Below are 16153 nucleotides of genomic sequence, written 5' to 3'. Positions count from 1 at the left end.
TATATTGAGTTCTTGACTTAAAACATTTTATAAAATTGTACATAACCATTTGGATGGTCTTAAAGATTTGTTAATTGTGAGCTATTTAAGTGTGCAGTTGTGATTTGTCACCCAGTTATAGCATTCCTAGTCACTGCTGTTTGTGTAAACTTAGGAAAGGTTTTTCAGTGTGATCTGCTGATGTTCTGGGATGAGTCTCATCTTGTTTGCTTGGAGTGGACACAAGCATCCCCCCCCCCTATTTTGGCTTTAACCCCTTTTGATTCTAATCTTGCTATACCTGTCTGATATATGGAAAAAAAAGGAAAAAAAAAAGCGCTTCAATGTACTTAGATATTCAGCTTCGGTAATTTCTTAAGCAATTTTGCTTATTTTGCTTAAAGTCTGGCATTGTTTGCACAAGGCATGGTGATGGAGCATTCCCCTCCACTTTCATTTGGAAATAGTAATGAAATCTTTTGTCCGGTTAACTTGTCATGTTCATTTCTAATAAAAGATAAAAAGAATGTGTACTCATGTTTCTCCTTTATTGTAGGACACCATTTTTCCTTATGTACTGGGTGAACAGATTGTTTTTTTTATTTTTTTTTTGCAAAATATGTTCAGGACTGTGGCAATTTAAAAATCTACTTCTGCACAGCACCAAAGTGGTAGCCCAGTTTACTTAGGTTAGACTGCCTGCCTAGAGCCCAGACATATGGTTTCAACCTCTATCCCTTTTAGCAATATCCTCCCCCAAGTCCCCCCTCTCCAGTGGTGTGTGTGTTGGCTGTATTTAGTATGAATGTTGCATGCTGACTGTAGTAATGTTTGTGATCTGTTCCCCACCCTCCTGCTTACATTTCTGCAGAGAGGGCAGACCATCAACCCTGCCACTTAAAGGATTAAAACAAGATATTTAGTAAGCTTTTTGAGAGTAATGGCTAGATAAACGTCATACAGAACTAACCCTTTCAGACTGTTCTGGTTCTGCAAGCAATAGGAATTGTCTGACTAATTGTATAGTACAAAGAAGACATGCTTTTTATTGTACTGGTAACAAGTGTCTTGTACATCTCCCACGCACCTCTTTTATGGGTACTAAGGAAAGTCAAACTACTTCAAGTAAGGGGCTGTTATTAAATGAATGTTACGGACAACTCCAGAAAGGTCCTTGGAACTTGTCCCTGAAAGTTAATTTTAGGAAATGTTTTAAAGTATTTACAGTGTCCCAGCAGTTTCTCACGAGAATCTTTGAGCTATGATAAAACTCCATAGTTTAAAAAAAATAAATAAAAAAAATTGTGAAATAGACAAAGGAATAATACTGTGTGAGTGGTAGTATGACACATTTTTGCCAGGATCTTAATCGCTAGGAATATTTAAGGGTATATTGATGGGCATTAAAGGACCACTCTAGTGCCAGGAAATCATACTCTTATTCCTGGCACTAGAGTGCCCTGAGGGTGCCCCCACCCTCAGGGACCCCCTCCCGCCCGGCTCTGGAAAGGGGAAAGGGGTAAAAACTTACCTTTTTCCAGCGCTGGGCGGAGAGATCTCCTCCTGCTCTCCTCCTCCCCGTCGGCTGAATGCGCACGCGCGGCAAGAGCTGCACGCGCATTCAGCCGGTCACATAGGAAAGCATTCATAATGCTTTCCTATGGACGCTGGCGTGCTCTCACTGTGAAAATCACAGTGAGAATCACGCAAGCGCCTCTAGCGGCTGTCAATGAGACAGCCACTAGAGGATTTGGGGGAAGGCTTAACCCATTCATAAACATAGCAGTTTCTCTGAAACTGCTATGTTTCTGAAAAAATGGGTTAACCCTAGAAGGACCTGGCACCCAGACCACCTCATTAAGCTGAAGTGGTCCTTTAAAAATTAAGTGTACAGGAACGGAAAACCCAACTGACCTGGAAAATGTTGCTATTTTAGCCTAAGTTCAAAGTTGTGTGACTAACTTTGACATACATTTTATATACAGACATCCATCCACAAAATCACACTTGCCATGTACTTTACCCGTACTTAAGTTTACTAGTACACTCCAGAACCCCTTACTTTCTAAATAACTTTTGTATCATGCCAATGAAATCACCGCAGGCCTCCTCAGCATTTAGACTTAAAAAAAAAATCACAACCTGTAGACTATATAAAATGTTTTAATTTTTTTTTCACCATAGAAAATGTAATAACTTTTGTTCGTTGAAGCCTGACACCAAATATTACAGATGCCTGAGTCACATTGTACAAATAAAATGAACCATGCTTGATGACAAATACAGAAACAGTTTTGATCACTCTGCACAATTATAAAAAAAACTGTTAAACATTTGAAAACTGCCAAAGTTATTTTGGCATCAAAATACTGACAAAAATACTCTGTGAAATGTAACTTTCTTCAATATCCACACAATAAATATTTTTCTTTACAAAACATTGTTCTTAAGGCACTTTTAATACAAATGGTCTCTTGGCCAATACGGATTTCAGCCTGTAATGTCACAGTATTAATTGCGTACCTCTCACCGAAACTTGTGGAAATGAGTCATGTTTACAGAGAGGAAGGATTAAAATGAAGAATTGATAAAAAAAAAAATACAGTACACAGTTATGTTGGCTAAAATGACCCTATTAGAGGCTATATTTTATTTTAAGGGACACTAGTCACCAGAACAGCTTCATGTTGTTCTGGTAAGTATAGTAAACACTGCGTTTTCAGAGAAGGACACTGGAGGGACACTTCCAGTGGCTACTCCTCAGATGGTCAATAGAGGTGCTTTTGGGGTCAGTGCTGCAGTGTGCAGCACTGATGTTCAGCCTCTACACTGCATGGAGATGTTTAACTTTCCCCATAGATGCGTTGATTACATTCTGATCTCAGAATTGACAATCTTGGCCAATCCAATGCTTTCCTATGGGAAAGCATTGTGATTGTCTGAGAATCAATTCTGATGTCGGCCAAGGAGGCTGATCTGGGTCGCGGGGCCAAATGTGAGGAGCCCACACATGGTAAGTGGGACAGACTACACTAAACTAAACTGGTTTTAGAACTATAGTGTCAAGAATACATAGGTGTTCCTGACACTATAGTGCACCTTTAATGTATGCGCACTCACAGGTCAAAAATATTTACTTTAGTCAAAAACAGATGTTCTGTGTTTTGGTTCCTTTTTTGGGTCTGGGATTGAACCAGATTAAAATGAGAGCACTTAAATTTTATTTATTTGACCAAAGATGGCAAACAGACACCTCATGTAGAAATATGAGGAGAAGAGGGGTTGGTTATACTACAGCTGTATGAATACTAGAAGGTTTTATTCACTAAACAGCAAATTGTGAACTGAAAATTAAATTCAGGCTGAAGTAGTCAAGCCATGAATATTCCAGAGAGCAAGGTATTTTACCAAATTAGAAATATAGACCACAAAGGCTGCGCCAAGTAAAGGAATTTATAAAATTAGCCATTTTTGCAATTCTGTTTTGAATGAAAAAAGATTACTCAAAGTATCAGTCACTACAGCCTACTGTAGTGGCTATGATGTTGAGTACCCCGGTCCCATTTTGCAATGGTTTGCCCTCTTAACTGTGTCCCAGTGGTCTGTGACGACATCTGGCTTGTGTCAGAGTGCTTTCAGCAAATGAATGCAACAACTACTTATTTTAACAGTAAAATAACAATGTGTGCTAATGACACATCCTATTCACTTCCAAGCAGGCTGGGTTGTGGTACAGTACTGCATTACACAGCAGCACATTGCTTGAAACAAAACACTGACTACTTAAATAGGAGAAAGTAGTTTCTGTATTCACCAATGTTTTCTCTTCCGGATTATTTTACCATGGCAGCATTAAAGGGAAATTGGTTTCTATAGCCATTTCATCTCTTTGAATTGGTTATCGTGCCTAGAGTGTTTCCTGGCACTGTCCTTCCATTCAGTATTAAACTGGCTAAGGCAAAGATAAAACACTTCCTTATAGTCATACCATCTGTTAAAGCTCTGATAGGCTATAAGTAGTAAGGTGGTACCATAATCCTGCCATAGCGTATTTTTTCGTGCCTGATCATATACCAAGTATGAAAACTACGAGGGGAGGAGAGCTATCCCATTGGGTAATTGTGCCATGGGTTGATTGTAAAATACTGACAAGGGCTCTCTGATTTAGTCCTGCTACTGAACAGTTAAATACTGTGAGCTACCTCTGCTGTTTGAAACCTTGGATGTAAAGTTTATATAAAATAAGAGAAATGTCACAAAGCAAAACACATGTAAACTGCCACGCACATAGGACTGCACTTCTTGACATTGTATAGCATTGGAACAGGATAAGGTAGAAAAATAGAGACTATATATATAAATGCTCTGAGTGTCAAGCTGTAAACGTGGAAGGTTTCTGAATGACAGCAGGGGCTCTAAAGGCTAATTAAATACTGAATAGACACGCAAAGCATACAAAACTGGAAAAATAGACATTCATATTACTGGGATCTAAACAGATGGCTCAGGACTGGACCTTCAACATATGAAAATAGAGTGTGGTGCCAGTGAATATGCCTTCTTAGTTGGCAAGTTTACATATTGCTTTAACCACCCAAGCCTGGTGGTTTTTGGTGATTCAACCACAAATACTAAAGACTTCAGGCAGATATTTGATGAAACAGGATTGCCAGCTCTCAAGTAAAACTGCATAGTTTCTAATCCAGCATTAAGTTAAATTGATATTACGTAATAACAGCACATGCCTTAAGCTGAGAAGATCCTTTTAAAGGATTCTTAGTTCATGCTGCAAGTTCTCAGGAGTGTAGGAAATAAAGATTCAAATACAAATAACGGAATATAGCTCTTGTATCGCACCAGGCTCCATTAAAACACGAGGACTTTCCACCCAGAGTGAGTGAACGAACAGCCAAAATAGAGAGAGTCACAGATCTGCTCCAGCATCCAATCAAAAACAACTTCTCGATTGTTGGAGCCAATAGTTACTCTTCGCTTGTGGATCGGCCCCTCATTGTTATTGGATGTTCCCAAACTTACAACTTCCATGTCAAATGTGATTGTGGATCCGGGAGTGATGGGAGGAAGCTGATTCGTCATCTCTTTACCATTTACAAACACAGCACCTAAAAAAAAAAAAAAGACAGGAATAACTACTCACACACGCCATCTGCTGGCCACAAGACTGAAGGGCATTTACCAATATATAGACCAGTTGTCTTCAACCACTGGTCTGCAAGAATTTATAGCCAGTCAGCGAAAGCCTTCACCCAATTATAACGTCCGGTTACCACAGCAACACTCCAAATCTCACAAGTGTGAACTCTAGCAGTTCCTGAGGCTGCTAGAGTTCACTCTCACCCCTGCAAGACACACCTCTCCCCTCCCCAACATACAGAATGACCGAGACAATCCCCATTCAGATCCCTGTATAATACTAGCCACTACCCCCATCACTTACACCAAGATACCTTATTACAAAACTGAGTTGGAATGTTTTATTGGCTCTATTTGCCTGTCAATATTTTACCCATTACCTTACCTGGCTCTCTGGGGGGCCCTTCACTTGGGGCTCTCTCCTATCTTCCCTGACCTTTTGCCCTACCTGGCACTCAACTATTTTTTTCCATTCAGATCTTTCCTCTCTACCCTGATCAATGATCCTCTTCAATAGTATATATATTGTGGTTCGGGACCTATTTGGCCTCTGATTTTCACGTGAATTGGTGGTGGTGGTGGCCATCCATCCTCTTGGCTCTCCAGCTCCCTGCTGGTTTTTTCGTTGCTCCCTCCCAATTGCTGCCTGTCCCCTGGTGAGCTCCCCTTGTGGTTTCTTCCCTTATTTTATTTCTCCCTTTCTGTAGCTGGCCTAGCTTGGGTGATTAACCCTTTCCAGTCCTTGGGTGCAGCAATGGAAATGTGACAGAGCACAGAGAGTGCGACTGACTCAGAAAATTGGGTTTGGAGAGGATGCTGTGGACAAGTCGGATTCTGACTCTAGGGCCATCTGTTACGCAGCCGACGCAAAGGTACAAGTGCCCCTAAGGAAATTAATCAATCTATGGTCAAGAATGCTCTGGATTGACGATTAACTAGCAAAACTCGATCTGAAGGAAGTTTGCCTGTTGATATCGGTATTGGTAGAATCTAGGGATCTGCTCTGTTTTTGTCAGAGACGTCAGCTGTAGTTGTCTGCATGTCTTCCATATCAGAGCTTGGCAGAGCCTTGGTGCTCCACCAAACTTGACAAAAAGTGACCAGTCACAGCTTGGTTGACATCCTGGTCATTGCTCAAAATCAAACCATTCTTTACCTTCACTTTCATTGGTTGATAGATCTGCTGTCTCACCTGGATTTCCTCATCCATTGGGAGAAGTCTTGGCTTACTCCATTCCGGAAGTTGGAATTCCTGGGCTTCATGGTTTATTCTGAAACCAAATCTAAGCCTTCCGATAGCCAAAGTGCAAACTATCCGCAGAAATTTATATTGGGTCCTTTGCCGTCCTCAGATCACGGTCAGGTATGTAGCCCGGATAATTGGTGTCCAGGTCTCATCAATTCAATCGGTATTCCCGGCGCCCCTTCATTACTGGTCATTCCAGCGCTTGAAGAGCGCCCACTTGCGCAACAGCGCTTTGTCTCCAAGTCTCATCACCATTGATCGTGAAACGAAGAGCAAATTTCGCTGGTGGATCTACAAAATGGACACCTGAAATGACAGGGCCATCTTCAGATCTCAACTGGAGTTTACCATAGACTCAGACGCTAGCCTTCATGTTTGGGGTGCTTACTGCGAGGGTCTGTCCCCTACATATCAATGCTATGGAACTATTTGCAATTCTGAGTTTCTCCAAATATCAGGTCAACGCCTGCATTTGCACATGCACGGACTATGTCTCTGCAGTTTGTTATATCAACCAATACTCACCTCTGTGGCTTATAAAATCATGAGTTGTCAGCACGAAATAGCAAAATCATGTAATTATATCTCCTCCTAATTCTCATTAATTCTAACTTGCTCTCCCGATTGCTAGAAAGCTGAACTACAGGACTTCTTCCGCTTGGCTGGGTCAAGAGGGGTCGATTATTGCAAAACCTATTACAAAGTTAAGGAAAGTGTATGTGTTTCTTATGTTGTGTGTGTGTGTGTGTGTGCATGTATAAAGTGTACCATCCTCTGCACTGTCTGCTTGTTTGTTTGTGTTTTTCTTTTCCCTCTCTCCCCCCTCACTCTGCTCTTCAGTAAGATATTTATGACCCTCTACAAAGATGGTGTCTATTTTCTACCAAACCTGTGTCTTATCTACACTCATGTTGCTTTAACCCCTATATCACAACTCAACTTTGAATTCTATGTGTCGTCTTGCTCAGAAATGCTTCAGACTTGAGAAAGGGAGGTTATCCCGAAAGCTTGTCACTAAAAAATTCTGTTAGGCCAATAAAAAAAGGTATTACAACATACGAATTTTATCTGTTTTTTACATCTACAAAGTTAAGGAAGTAGAGGACTTTATTGTAAGGCAATGACTACAAATGCCAGTGCTGCCTGAGACCAGTGGGAGTTACAGGCACAGGCAGCAGCTACTTAAGCTGCTATTAATAAAATAGAGGCAAGTGACACTCTGGAGTGCAACTCCCACTAGTCTCAAGATGCTCATGATTAGGTTGCCCCAGACTTTGCAGAGGCGACCAGTGCGTTAACTCTTCATTACAGAAGAAAATTAGCACGGATGACATTGAAATCCATATATTATGTGATTCCAAAACATGTTCTGCCTGTTGACAGAATGGTCAGCCCATGTAATATAATATATCTGAAACCTCCTCTGTGATGTGAACTTACCACTTGTACTAATACACACAGCCTTATCTCGCTGTAATGACTCGTATCCAGACTGAGGTTCCACACAAACGCCAATGCTGTCACGCTTATCCAACTGCCCAACACTCTCAACCCTGCAAAAACAAAAGGTATATTAAAAGCTGGCTTTGCATTATGGACATGGTTTTTCTCAAGCACATGGAACCACCTCCATCTTGACTTCCTGTCGAATCATAAATCATCATCAATAGAGTAATTTATAGAGAGGCAACGATAAAAATAATTTTATTTCCACTATTAAAAAAAAAAAAAAAAAAACCATTTCTCTATTCTAATTACATGTTTGAAAAACAAACAAACAAACAAACAAAAAAAAACACGCAAACACCATTTGTCTGCTTGTACCACTATGTTTTATATTAAACCATGTAACGTTCCTTTCATGATACCGGACTCTTACCGGAATGTCAGGGTTTGCCCAGAGGAATAAGTGGCAGCTTTCGAGTACAGGACTTCGTGGCTGACGGAATCATTTCGAAGTGCAATGTTTCTCCGGCTGCTCAGACTGTACCCCTCAAAGCCGCTGCACCATTCTATCAAAGAAATTGTGTAGAGGTCAAGCCAGCCAAAACAAATCTGGAATATATAGCTATTCAACAGTGAACTGGTTATCCACATGTATTGGGGACAACAGATTCATTTTAATAATGAGCAGAGACAACTCTGCTGCCTTTGAAAGCAAAATTCCAAGCACCACAACCATCTATGCTCATTGAATAGGTTTGAATTCAAGGTGTCGATTGCACACCATTTCTTACAACGCTGTAATTTTAACAAACGGTGCTGAAAATGAAAAAGTTATACAATCATTCTTGCAGTTAAAAATCTGCCATTAACCTCTTAAGGACACATGACATGTGTGACATGTCATGATTCCATTTTATTCCAGAAGTTTGGTCCTTAAGGGGTTAATAAATGTCATGTCAGAGCAGGAATCTATAAGTTCCCCTTTTACGATACAAGTATTTGAGTGACACAAGTGGGCTGCATGGGGCTCATGCTGTGCAAATCTTAGCCTTCCCTGGCTGACTAGCAGACAACTGAGACACAGCTATATAAAACGCTCAGTTAATGCCTTAGGCAAACATGCCGCAAAGACAAGAACGACTTATCCCTACCTTTCGTATACGACAGGATCCTTCAGCCAAATACATACACCTTGGGGTCAGACAGTGTTCGAAAACAGACAGTCTCTGTGGGCTTCCCTGAGTGAAGGCATTTCTTCATAACATTTTTATGGTTACGAAAAACTAACAATCTGCTTTAACAATGCTTGATATCTGAGTGGGCCTACTACGGCAAGCAAAATATTGTACTCTGTAACAATGTGTAAACATACCGTGAGGGACCAAGGTGGTTTTCCCTAGCTGAGAAACACTCCACGGACTCCACTCGTGTCGCCCGTCACCTCGGCCGCACACCCTGAACTGGTAATCAGTATTGGGGTCTATGTGCAGGACAATAAATTCGGACTCAGAACCAACATACACATCTTCGAAGTGACTGGCCACGTTTTTGCGACACTGCAGGCGGTAATCATGAGCTACAAATTCATCATCTACCTAATGATGGAAATAAGCATATTAGTTCATTCATGCATTACTCACTGTAAAAATGTTGCTAATTTACAAACAGGAATGTTCCAGAGAGCGTGTAATGAGATAAGCCAGGTACTTTGCTTAAGGCTGAGCTTTATATTCCTTAGTCCGGGATCTCGTTACATGAAATAGCTGCATTAAGACTGAGACTCTCCCCCAGAAAATGCTGCCGATTGCTCTAAGAAGAGAAGTTTGCTAAAGTTTTTTTCTACACAATAAAACAAGAATGATAGGTCTCAGAAATACAAAAAAATAGGGAGTCAGAACAGTGCACTCTCTCCAACCTGTGCATGTGAGAATCACAGCAGAACTGTTAAATTTCCCTCCTTAATAATATTGTAAAGCAATGCGAAATAAGTTGGTGCTATAAAAATACCAATAATAATAATAATTAATAACCAAGAAACAACGTGTAATGATACATATTATCAAACAGCAAATACTTCTCAGTAATTTCCTAACTTCTTAACTTGGCAGAATTCAAAGGCAAAGAAAAGTATTATTTTTAAAAACCCGCACCACTAGGTTTGGGGGGTTTTGTTGTACAAGCTGTAATGTAAAATAAACATTTCTATGATCTTAGTTTGTACTAACCTTGCACCATCTCACAAGAATAGCACCTGGTCTCTCAATAAGTTCCTCGATCAGTATTGGGGGCCTGGAGGCCACAGTACAGTGTTTTGATATGTGATTTCGAGCAGCTGATAAAAATGAGTCATCTAGCTGGGCAGAGAGGCACGGGGCTTCCACTAAGGAGGGAACTTCTGGCAAACTAAAACATACAAAAAGAACATTACACTGACTGGACTGTACAAAATTCTTAATGTGTATTTTCGGTTTTAGGTCAAAATAGCAAAAAAAAAAAAAATATATATATATATTTTGCCATAAGATTTGAAATTCACATTAAATTCCCCAAAGTTTAAACTTTAAATTTAAACTAGCCAATCACTCCGCCACATGCTACAATAACACCAGTTCTTACCTGTCGAGTTGAATATGCATAGCTTTATTGGTAAAATTGCACAAGTTCTCTGGTTCCCGAGCCATACACGATAATGCAATCTCTCCTGGGAGAAAAATAAATAAATATTGAAATGCACTTATATCCAAACATCCAACCTCTTCTTGCAAAAAGTCGGAGTATAGAGATGCAGGGAATAATTTATTAAAAGGGGTAGTTAGTCGATACACTAACATACTGAAGACAGCTTCATATGGAACAATGTGGTCAGACTGGCGATAGGTTTAGAGACATATGGATTTGCTGTTATAATCCATTATTAACGAGGACCTGAATATCTTAGAACAGTGATAGCGAAGCTTGCCACATCAAGGATTTCTAGACTGAATTCTCCTTGAAGCTCAGCCAGTATTAAGACCATCACTGTTTTACCAAGTGCCAGAAAACAGATGTTTTAGTGTGTACTCACCCTCCTTTAGCAGGTCCTCAGCCGTGCTGACCCCTTGTTCCAAAAGCTTTCGACATTCATCAAGTGGCTTAATGTTTTCTTGTTCAATGGTGTCTACTTCTTGTATGAGAGCTTGCAGCCTCTCATCCAGCAGTTTTATCACGGCCCCTTTGACATCCAAGAAGTGCTGCTTCAAGGTGTCCCGAGTCTGCGCTGCGCTGTCTTTGATCTGCACAATGGTAGAAAACCCTTTTAAAATCCTGCTAAAACAGGACAGACCATCCTGAAAACCCTTAGGTCAGTGAACTCACTATGCATACAGTTATCAGGGGCTCAACCCACCTGAAAAGTCACTTAAATGCACCCTAATTCTCCCCCCCCCCCCCCCCCCCCCCCCCAAAAAAAAAAAAATAAGATCTGGAAAACAGCCTTTGCAGTTAAGATCGTGAGTGTTTTAAACCACATCCGAGCAGCAAGGCCCATATAAGATGGGATTTGTATAGCAGCATATTTTAATACCAACACAAGTTCTGGCAATAAACAAACAAAACCAATCCAAACATGTCACTAAATCCGCCTAGCTAGATATGGTGTCATATTAGAAATCTGCCCAGCCCCCACCACAGAGGCTGACAACCTATATCCGGAATGATTCCACAGCAAAGCAGATGGAAGTTTATGCCATTAAAGAATATTTATTGAATTGCTCGTTCTCTGATCCTGATCAGTTGATCAATTTGTAACTTACATTTTTCTTTACGTGTTTTAAAAATTATGCGGGGTAGTAAAAGACAGTTTTTATTAACTAAAAGGGAGCTAAAACTAAATGTGTAAAATGTAGCTCTAAACAGCAGGGCTGGAAACCTTCAACCACAAAAAAAATAAAAAATAAATCCCATAACTCAGATATTTTGTCCTAATCCCAGCAAACCCAATTTTAAATTCATCATATCTCTCAGTGAATAAACAGTCCTGTCCTAAATACCCAATAGTTGAAATCATTTAGCAGCAGGTAAACTGAAAATGTATTATTCAAAACATGTCTAACACAAAGTTCTTCTGTTTTAGAGATCAATGCAAAGAGATTACGTGATGACAGTTCTTAAACAGAATGTGTGTTGGTTGTGGAGGTACCCAATACAGAATTCCCTCTAAATCATTGCAGCATGCAATTCACCAATAGCAGGGCTCAATGAAATACTTGCAACTTAGGGAACCTACTACATATGTTGTGTGTGAAGGCTGCCATTTTAATGTCTCGTTAAAATAGTTTCCCTAATGTTCAGCAGAGCTGCGGAGAGGAAGTGACACAATCAGGCACCAAATCTTTTTCATTTAGATTTTAACGTCTCAAATAAGCAGTGTTTCCGTTTCAGAAAGGTGCATATACATCTGTGTCTGCCATGGGTGCGATTGACTGTTCTCACTTAGCAACCGATAAGATATTAATCCCATATATTGTTCCTGAAATGTATGTCAATTGGCTTTGTATCATCTCATTTCACAACCGCAAAAAGGACCTGCAAATTTCCTCTAACCTTAAAATGCTATTTCATAATCCAATAGGGAATTAAACACTAATTTTATTTTCATTACCAAAAAATGTCCCCACAATGATACGTTTGAAAACATTTAACAGGAAATCAGCAAAGAGGAACTATATAGCATTTTCTTACAATTGTTCAAAGTAAGTCTACAAGACAGGAAATTGTCAGGTTGCTGAATGATTAAGCCATGTTCTCGTAAGTAAATGTGCCACTTTGCATCACAATCATGTCATTTTTATTTTACATATTTTTACAAACTGAAACCTTGTAATATTGTTACAGTTAAAATTGTAAAAAATAAAATTTTAAAAAAAATGTGCGTTACATACTGTTTAAAACAATACATTTGTTTGTGTTTGTTTTATTATCACAGGGTAATTATCCAGTTTTCACAGAAGAATCTCAACTGATACAAATTTCTGAGATCTCATCTTGTACCAAAGGAACACAGGGTCTCAGGTCTGCCACTGTTATCAGCTATGCAGTTTGAGACCTTTACATATAAATTAAAGTCTTAAATATGGTAAAAACTTGATGTATCAGTGCCACTAAAATAGCATGTTTGGGGAAGCCAGAGAATGTGTGCTAGCATTGAGTGCTGCAGAATGTAGTGAATCGGGGTAATAACAGAGCTAAACTGTTTCAACTCAAAGGAAACAACAAAGTTGAAGAAAAAATGCAACCCCCTCCCCAAAACACCAGGCCTATATAGAGCCACAGAAGCCACAATATTTTGCCAATTTCCTTCCTCTCACACGTCGGCTGGTATTTGAATAAGCTTACTAGGTGTGTTAGCAGTGGGTGGAGTAATGTTAGTATCAGTTTGCCCATTTTGCCCCCAGTGTATCCACCTATATTAAAAAGGCATTTCCATCACCTTTCAGTTGTCCTATGTTCACTACTGCACACTATCTGACCACATTCTCTGCCCCCAATATCCCATGCAGGTAGGTGTCTGTCCACTGCTACTTTGCCACTGACCAGTTCACAAGTATATACCCCCTTATTCCTTCCTTTACCCACTATCCATTTATACTACCATTACACCCAAGCTAAGCCGACAAGTGCCCACTCATGGTTCAGACACCCACTCTCCTCTCCTAACCTGTCCCCTTGGGCCCTCAGCCCATAGTGGTTCCTTAACCTGCCTCCTTGCCCCCGTGGTGGCCGTCTAACCTGCCTCCTTGCCCCCGTGGTGGCCGTCTAACCTGCCTCCTTGCCCCCGTGGTGGCCGTCTAACCTGCCTCCTTGCCCCCGTGGTGGCCGTCTAACCTGCCTCCTTGCCCCCAGGGTGGCCGTCTAACCTGCCTCCTTGCCCCCAGGGTGGCCGTCTAACCTGCCTCCTTGCCCCCAGGGTGGCCGTCTAACCTGCCTCCTTGCCCCCAGGGTGGCCGTCTAACCTGCCTCCTTGCCCCCAGGGTGGCCGTCTAACCTGCCTCCTTGCCCCCAGGGTGGCCGTCTAACCTGCCTCCTTGCCCCCAGGGTGGCCGTCTAACCTGCCTCCTTGCCCCCAGGGTGGCCGTCTAACCTGCCTCCTTGCCCCCAGGGTGGCCGTCTAACCTGCCTCCTTGCCCCCAGGGTGGCCGTCTAACCTGCCTCCTTGCCCCCAGGGTGGCCGTCTAACCTGCCTCCTTGCCCCCAGGGTGGCCGTCTAACCTGCCTCCTTGCCCCCAGGGTGGCCGTCTAACCTGCCTCCTTGCCCCCAGGGTGGCCGTCTAACCTGCCTCCTTGCCCCCAGGGTGGCCGTCTAACCTGCCTCCTTGCCCCCAGGGTGGCCGTCTAACCTGCCTCCTTGCCCCCAGGGTGGCCGTCTAACCTGCCTCCTTGCCCCCAGGGTGGCCGTCTAACCTGCCTCCTTGCCCCCAGGGTGGCCGTCTAACCTGCCTCCTTGCCCCCAGGGTGGCCGTCTAACCTGCCTCCTTGCCCCCAGGGTGGCCGTCTAACCTGCCTCCTTGCCCCCAGGGTGGCCGTCTAACCTGCCTCCTTGCCCCCAGGGTGGCCGTCTAACCTGCCTCCTTGCCCCCAGGGTGGCCGTCTAACCTGCCTCCTTGCCCCCAGGGTGGCCGTCTAACCTGCCTCCTTGCCCCCAGGGTGGCCGTCTAACCTGCCTCCTTGCCCCAAGGGTGGCCGTCTAACCTGCCTCCTTGCCCCAAGGGTGGCCGTCTAACCTGCCTCCTTGCCCCAAGGGTGGCCGTCTAACCTGCCTCCTTGCCCCAAGGGTGGCCGTCTAACCTGCCTCCTTGCCCCAAGGGTGGCCGTCTAACCTGCCTCCTTGCCCCAAGGGTGGCCGTCTAACCTGCCTCCTTGCCCCAAGGGTGGCCGTCTAACCTGCCTCCTTGCCCCAAGGGTGGCCGTCTAACCTGCCTCCTTGCCCCCAGGGTGGCCGTCTAACCTGCCTCCTTGCCCCCAGGGTGGCCGTCTAACCTGCCTCCTTGCCCCCAGGGTGGCCGTCTAACCTGCCTCCTTGCCCCCAGGGTGGCCGTCTATCCTGCCTCCTTGCCCCCAGGGTGGCCGTCTAACCTGCCTCCTTGCCCCCGTGGTGGCTGTCTATCCTGCCTCCTTGCCCCCAGGGTGACCGTCTAACCTGCCTCCTTGCCCCCAGGGTGGCTGTCTAACCTGCCTCCTTGCCCCCAGGGTGGCTGTCTAACCTGCCTCCTTGCCCCCAGGGTGGCTGTCTAACCTGCCTCCTTGCCCCCAGGAAGGCTGTCTAACCTGCCTCCTTGCCCCCAGGTGGCCGTCTGACCTGCCTCCTTGCCCCCAGGGTGGCTGTCTATCCTGCCTCCTTGCCCCCAGGAAGGCTGTCTAACCTGCCTCCTTGCCCCCAGGTGGCCGTCTGACCTGCCTCCTTGCCCCCAGGTGGCTGTCTAACCTGCCTCCTTGCCCTCAGGTGGCTGTCTAACCTGCCTCCTTGCCCCCAGGGTGGCTGTCTAACCTGCCTCCTTGCCCCCAGGGTGGCTGTCTATCCTGCCTCCTTGCCCCCAGGAAGGCTGTCTAACCTGCCTCCTTGCCCCCAGGTGGCCGTCTGACCTGCCTCCTTGCCCCCAGGTGGCTGTCTAACCTGCCTCCTTGCCCTCAGGTGGCTGTCTAACTTGCCTCCTTGCCCCCAGGTGGCTGTCTAACCTGCCTCCTTGCCCCCAGGTGGCTGTCTAACCTGCCTCCTTGCCCCCAGGTGGCTGTCTAACCTGCCTCCGAGCCTGGGTGAGGCCCAGTAGCCGCTGTTGCAGCTCCGTCCTGTAGTTCCTGGCGGCCTCCATGCTCTCCTTTGCCTCAATAAGAAGCGCCTCCAAATCCGCCGACTCCATCCCCGAGCTGCTCTGAGTGAGCCCAGCAGCACCCACCGGCCGGAAATGACAGGAACCACAAAACCCAGAATGCTCTGCGAGAGGGGCGTGGCCACAGAGCTGTCCTTAGATAGAAATAAGTTTCCTTTATTCCCTGTATAACACCTCAATATGGGATCACTCTCTGTATAACAACACATCAATATGGGATCACTCCATGTATAACACCTCAATATGGGATCACTCTCTGTATAACAACACATCAATATGGGATCACTCCATGTATAACACCTCAATATGGGATCACTCCCTGTATAACACCTCAATATGGGATCACTCCATGTATAACACCTCAATATGGGATCACTCCCTGTATAACACCTCAATATGGGATCACTCCATGTATAACACCTCAATATGGGATCACACTCTGTATAACACCTGAATATGGGATCAC

General features: G+C 43.7%; 1 protein-coding gene across 1 annotated transcript; it reads right to left on the bottom strand.

Moving 5' to 3' along the window:
- Positions 1-3912: 3912 nt before the first annotated feature.
- Positions 3913-15777, bottom strand: CRLF3 (cytokine receptor like factor 3). Its single transcript, XM_063456178.1, has 8 exons — positions 15598-15777; positions 10890-11097; positions 10442-10526; positions 10051-10228; positions 9198-9420; positions 8259-8391; positions 7820-7932; positions 3913-5102 (listed from the first exon to the last, which is right to left on the bottom strand). The coding sequence occupies exons 1-8, from the start codon at positions 15715-15717 to the stop codon at positions 4846-4848; spliced, it is 1317 nt and encodes a 438-aa protein (XP_063312248.1). The 5' UTR covers positions 15718-15777; the 3' UTR covers positions 3913-4845.
- Between the last annotated feature and the right edge of the window lie 376 nt (positions 15778-16153).

Source organism: Pelobates fuscus, chromosome 5, assembly GCF_036172605.1.
Source record: "Pelobates fuscus isolate aPelFus1 chromosome 5, aPelFus1.pri, whole genome shotgun sequence".
NCBI lineage: Eukaryota > Metazoa > Chordata > Amphibia > Anura > Pelobatidae > Pelobates > Pelobates fuscus.
This window is presented reverse-complemented; position numbering and strand designations above follow the sequence as displayed.

Coding starts and splice junctions, on each gene's coding strand:
- CRLF3 (XM_063456178.1), bottom strand. CDS start 15,717: ATGGAGTCGGCGGATTTGGAGGCGCTTCTTATTGAGGCAAAGGAGAGC. Junction 11,098..15,597: donor TCACCCAGGCTCGGAGGCAG/GTTAGACAGCCA, acceptor ACCATTGTGCAG/ATCAAAGACAGCGCAGCGCA. Junction 8,392..9,197: donor AACCACCTTGGTCCCTCACG/GTATGTTTACAC, acceptor TTTCTTTGATAG/AATGGTGCAGCGGCTTTGAG.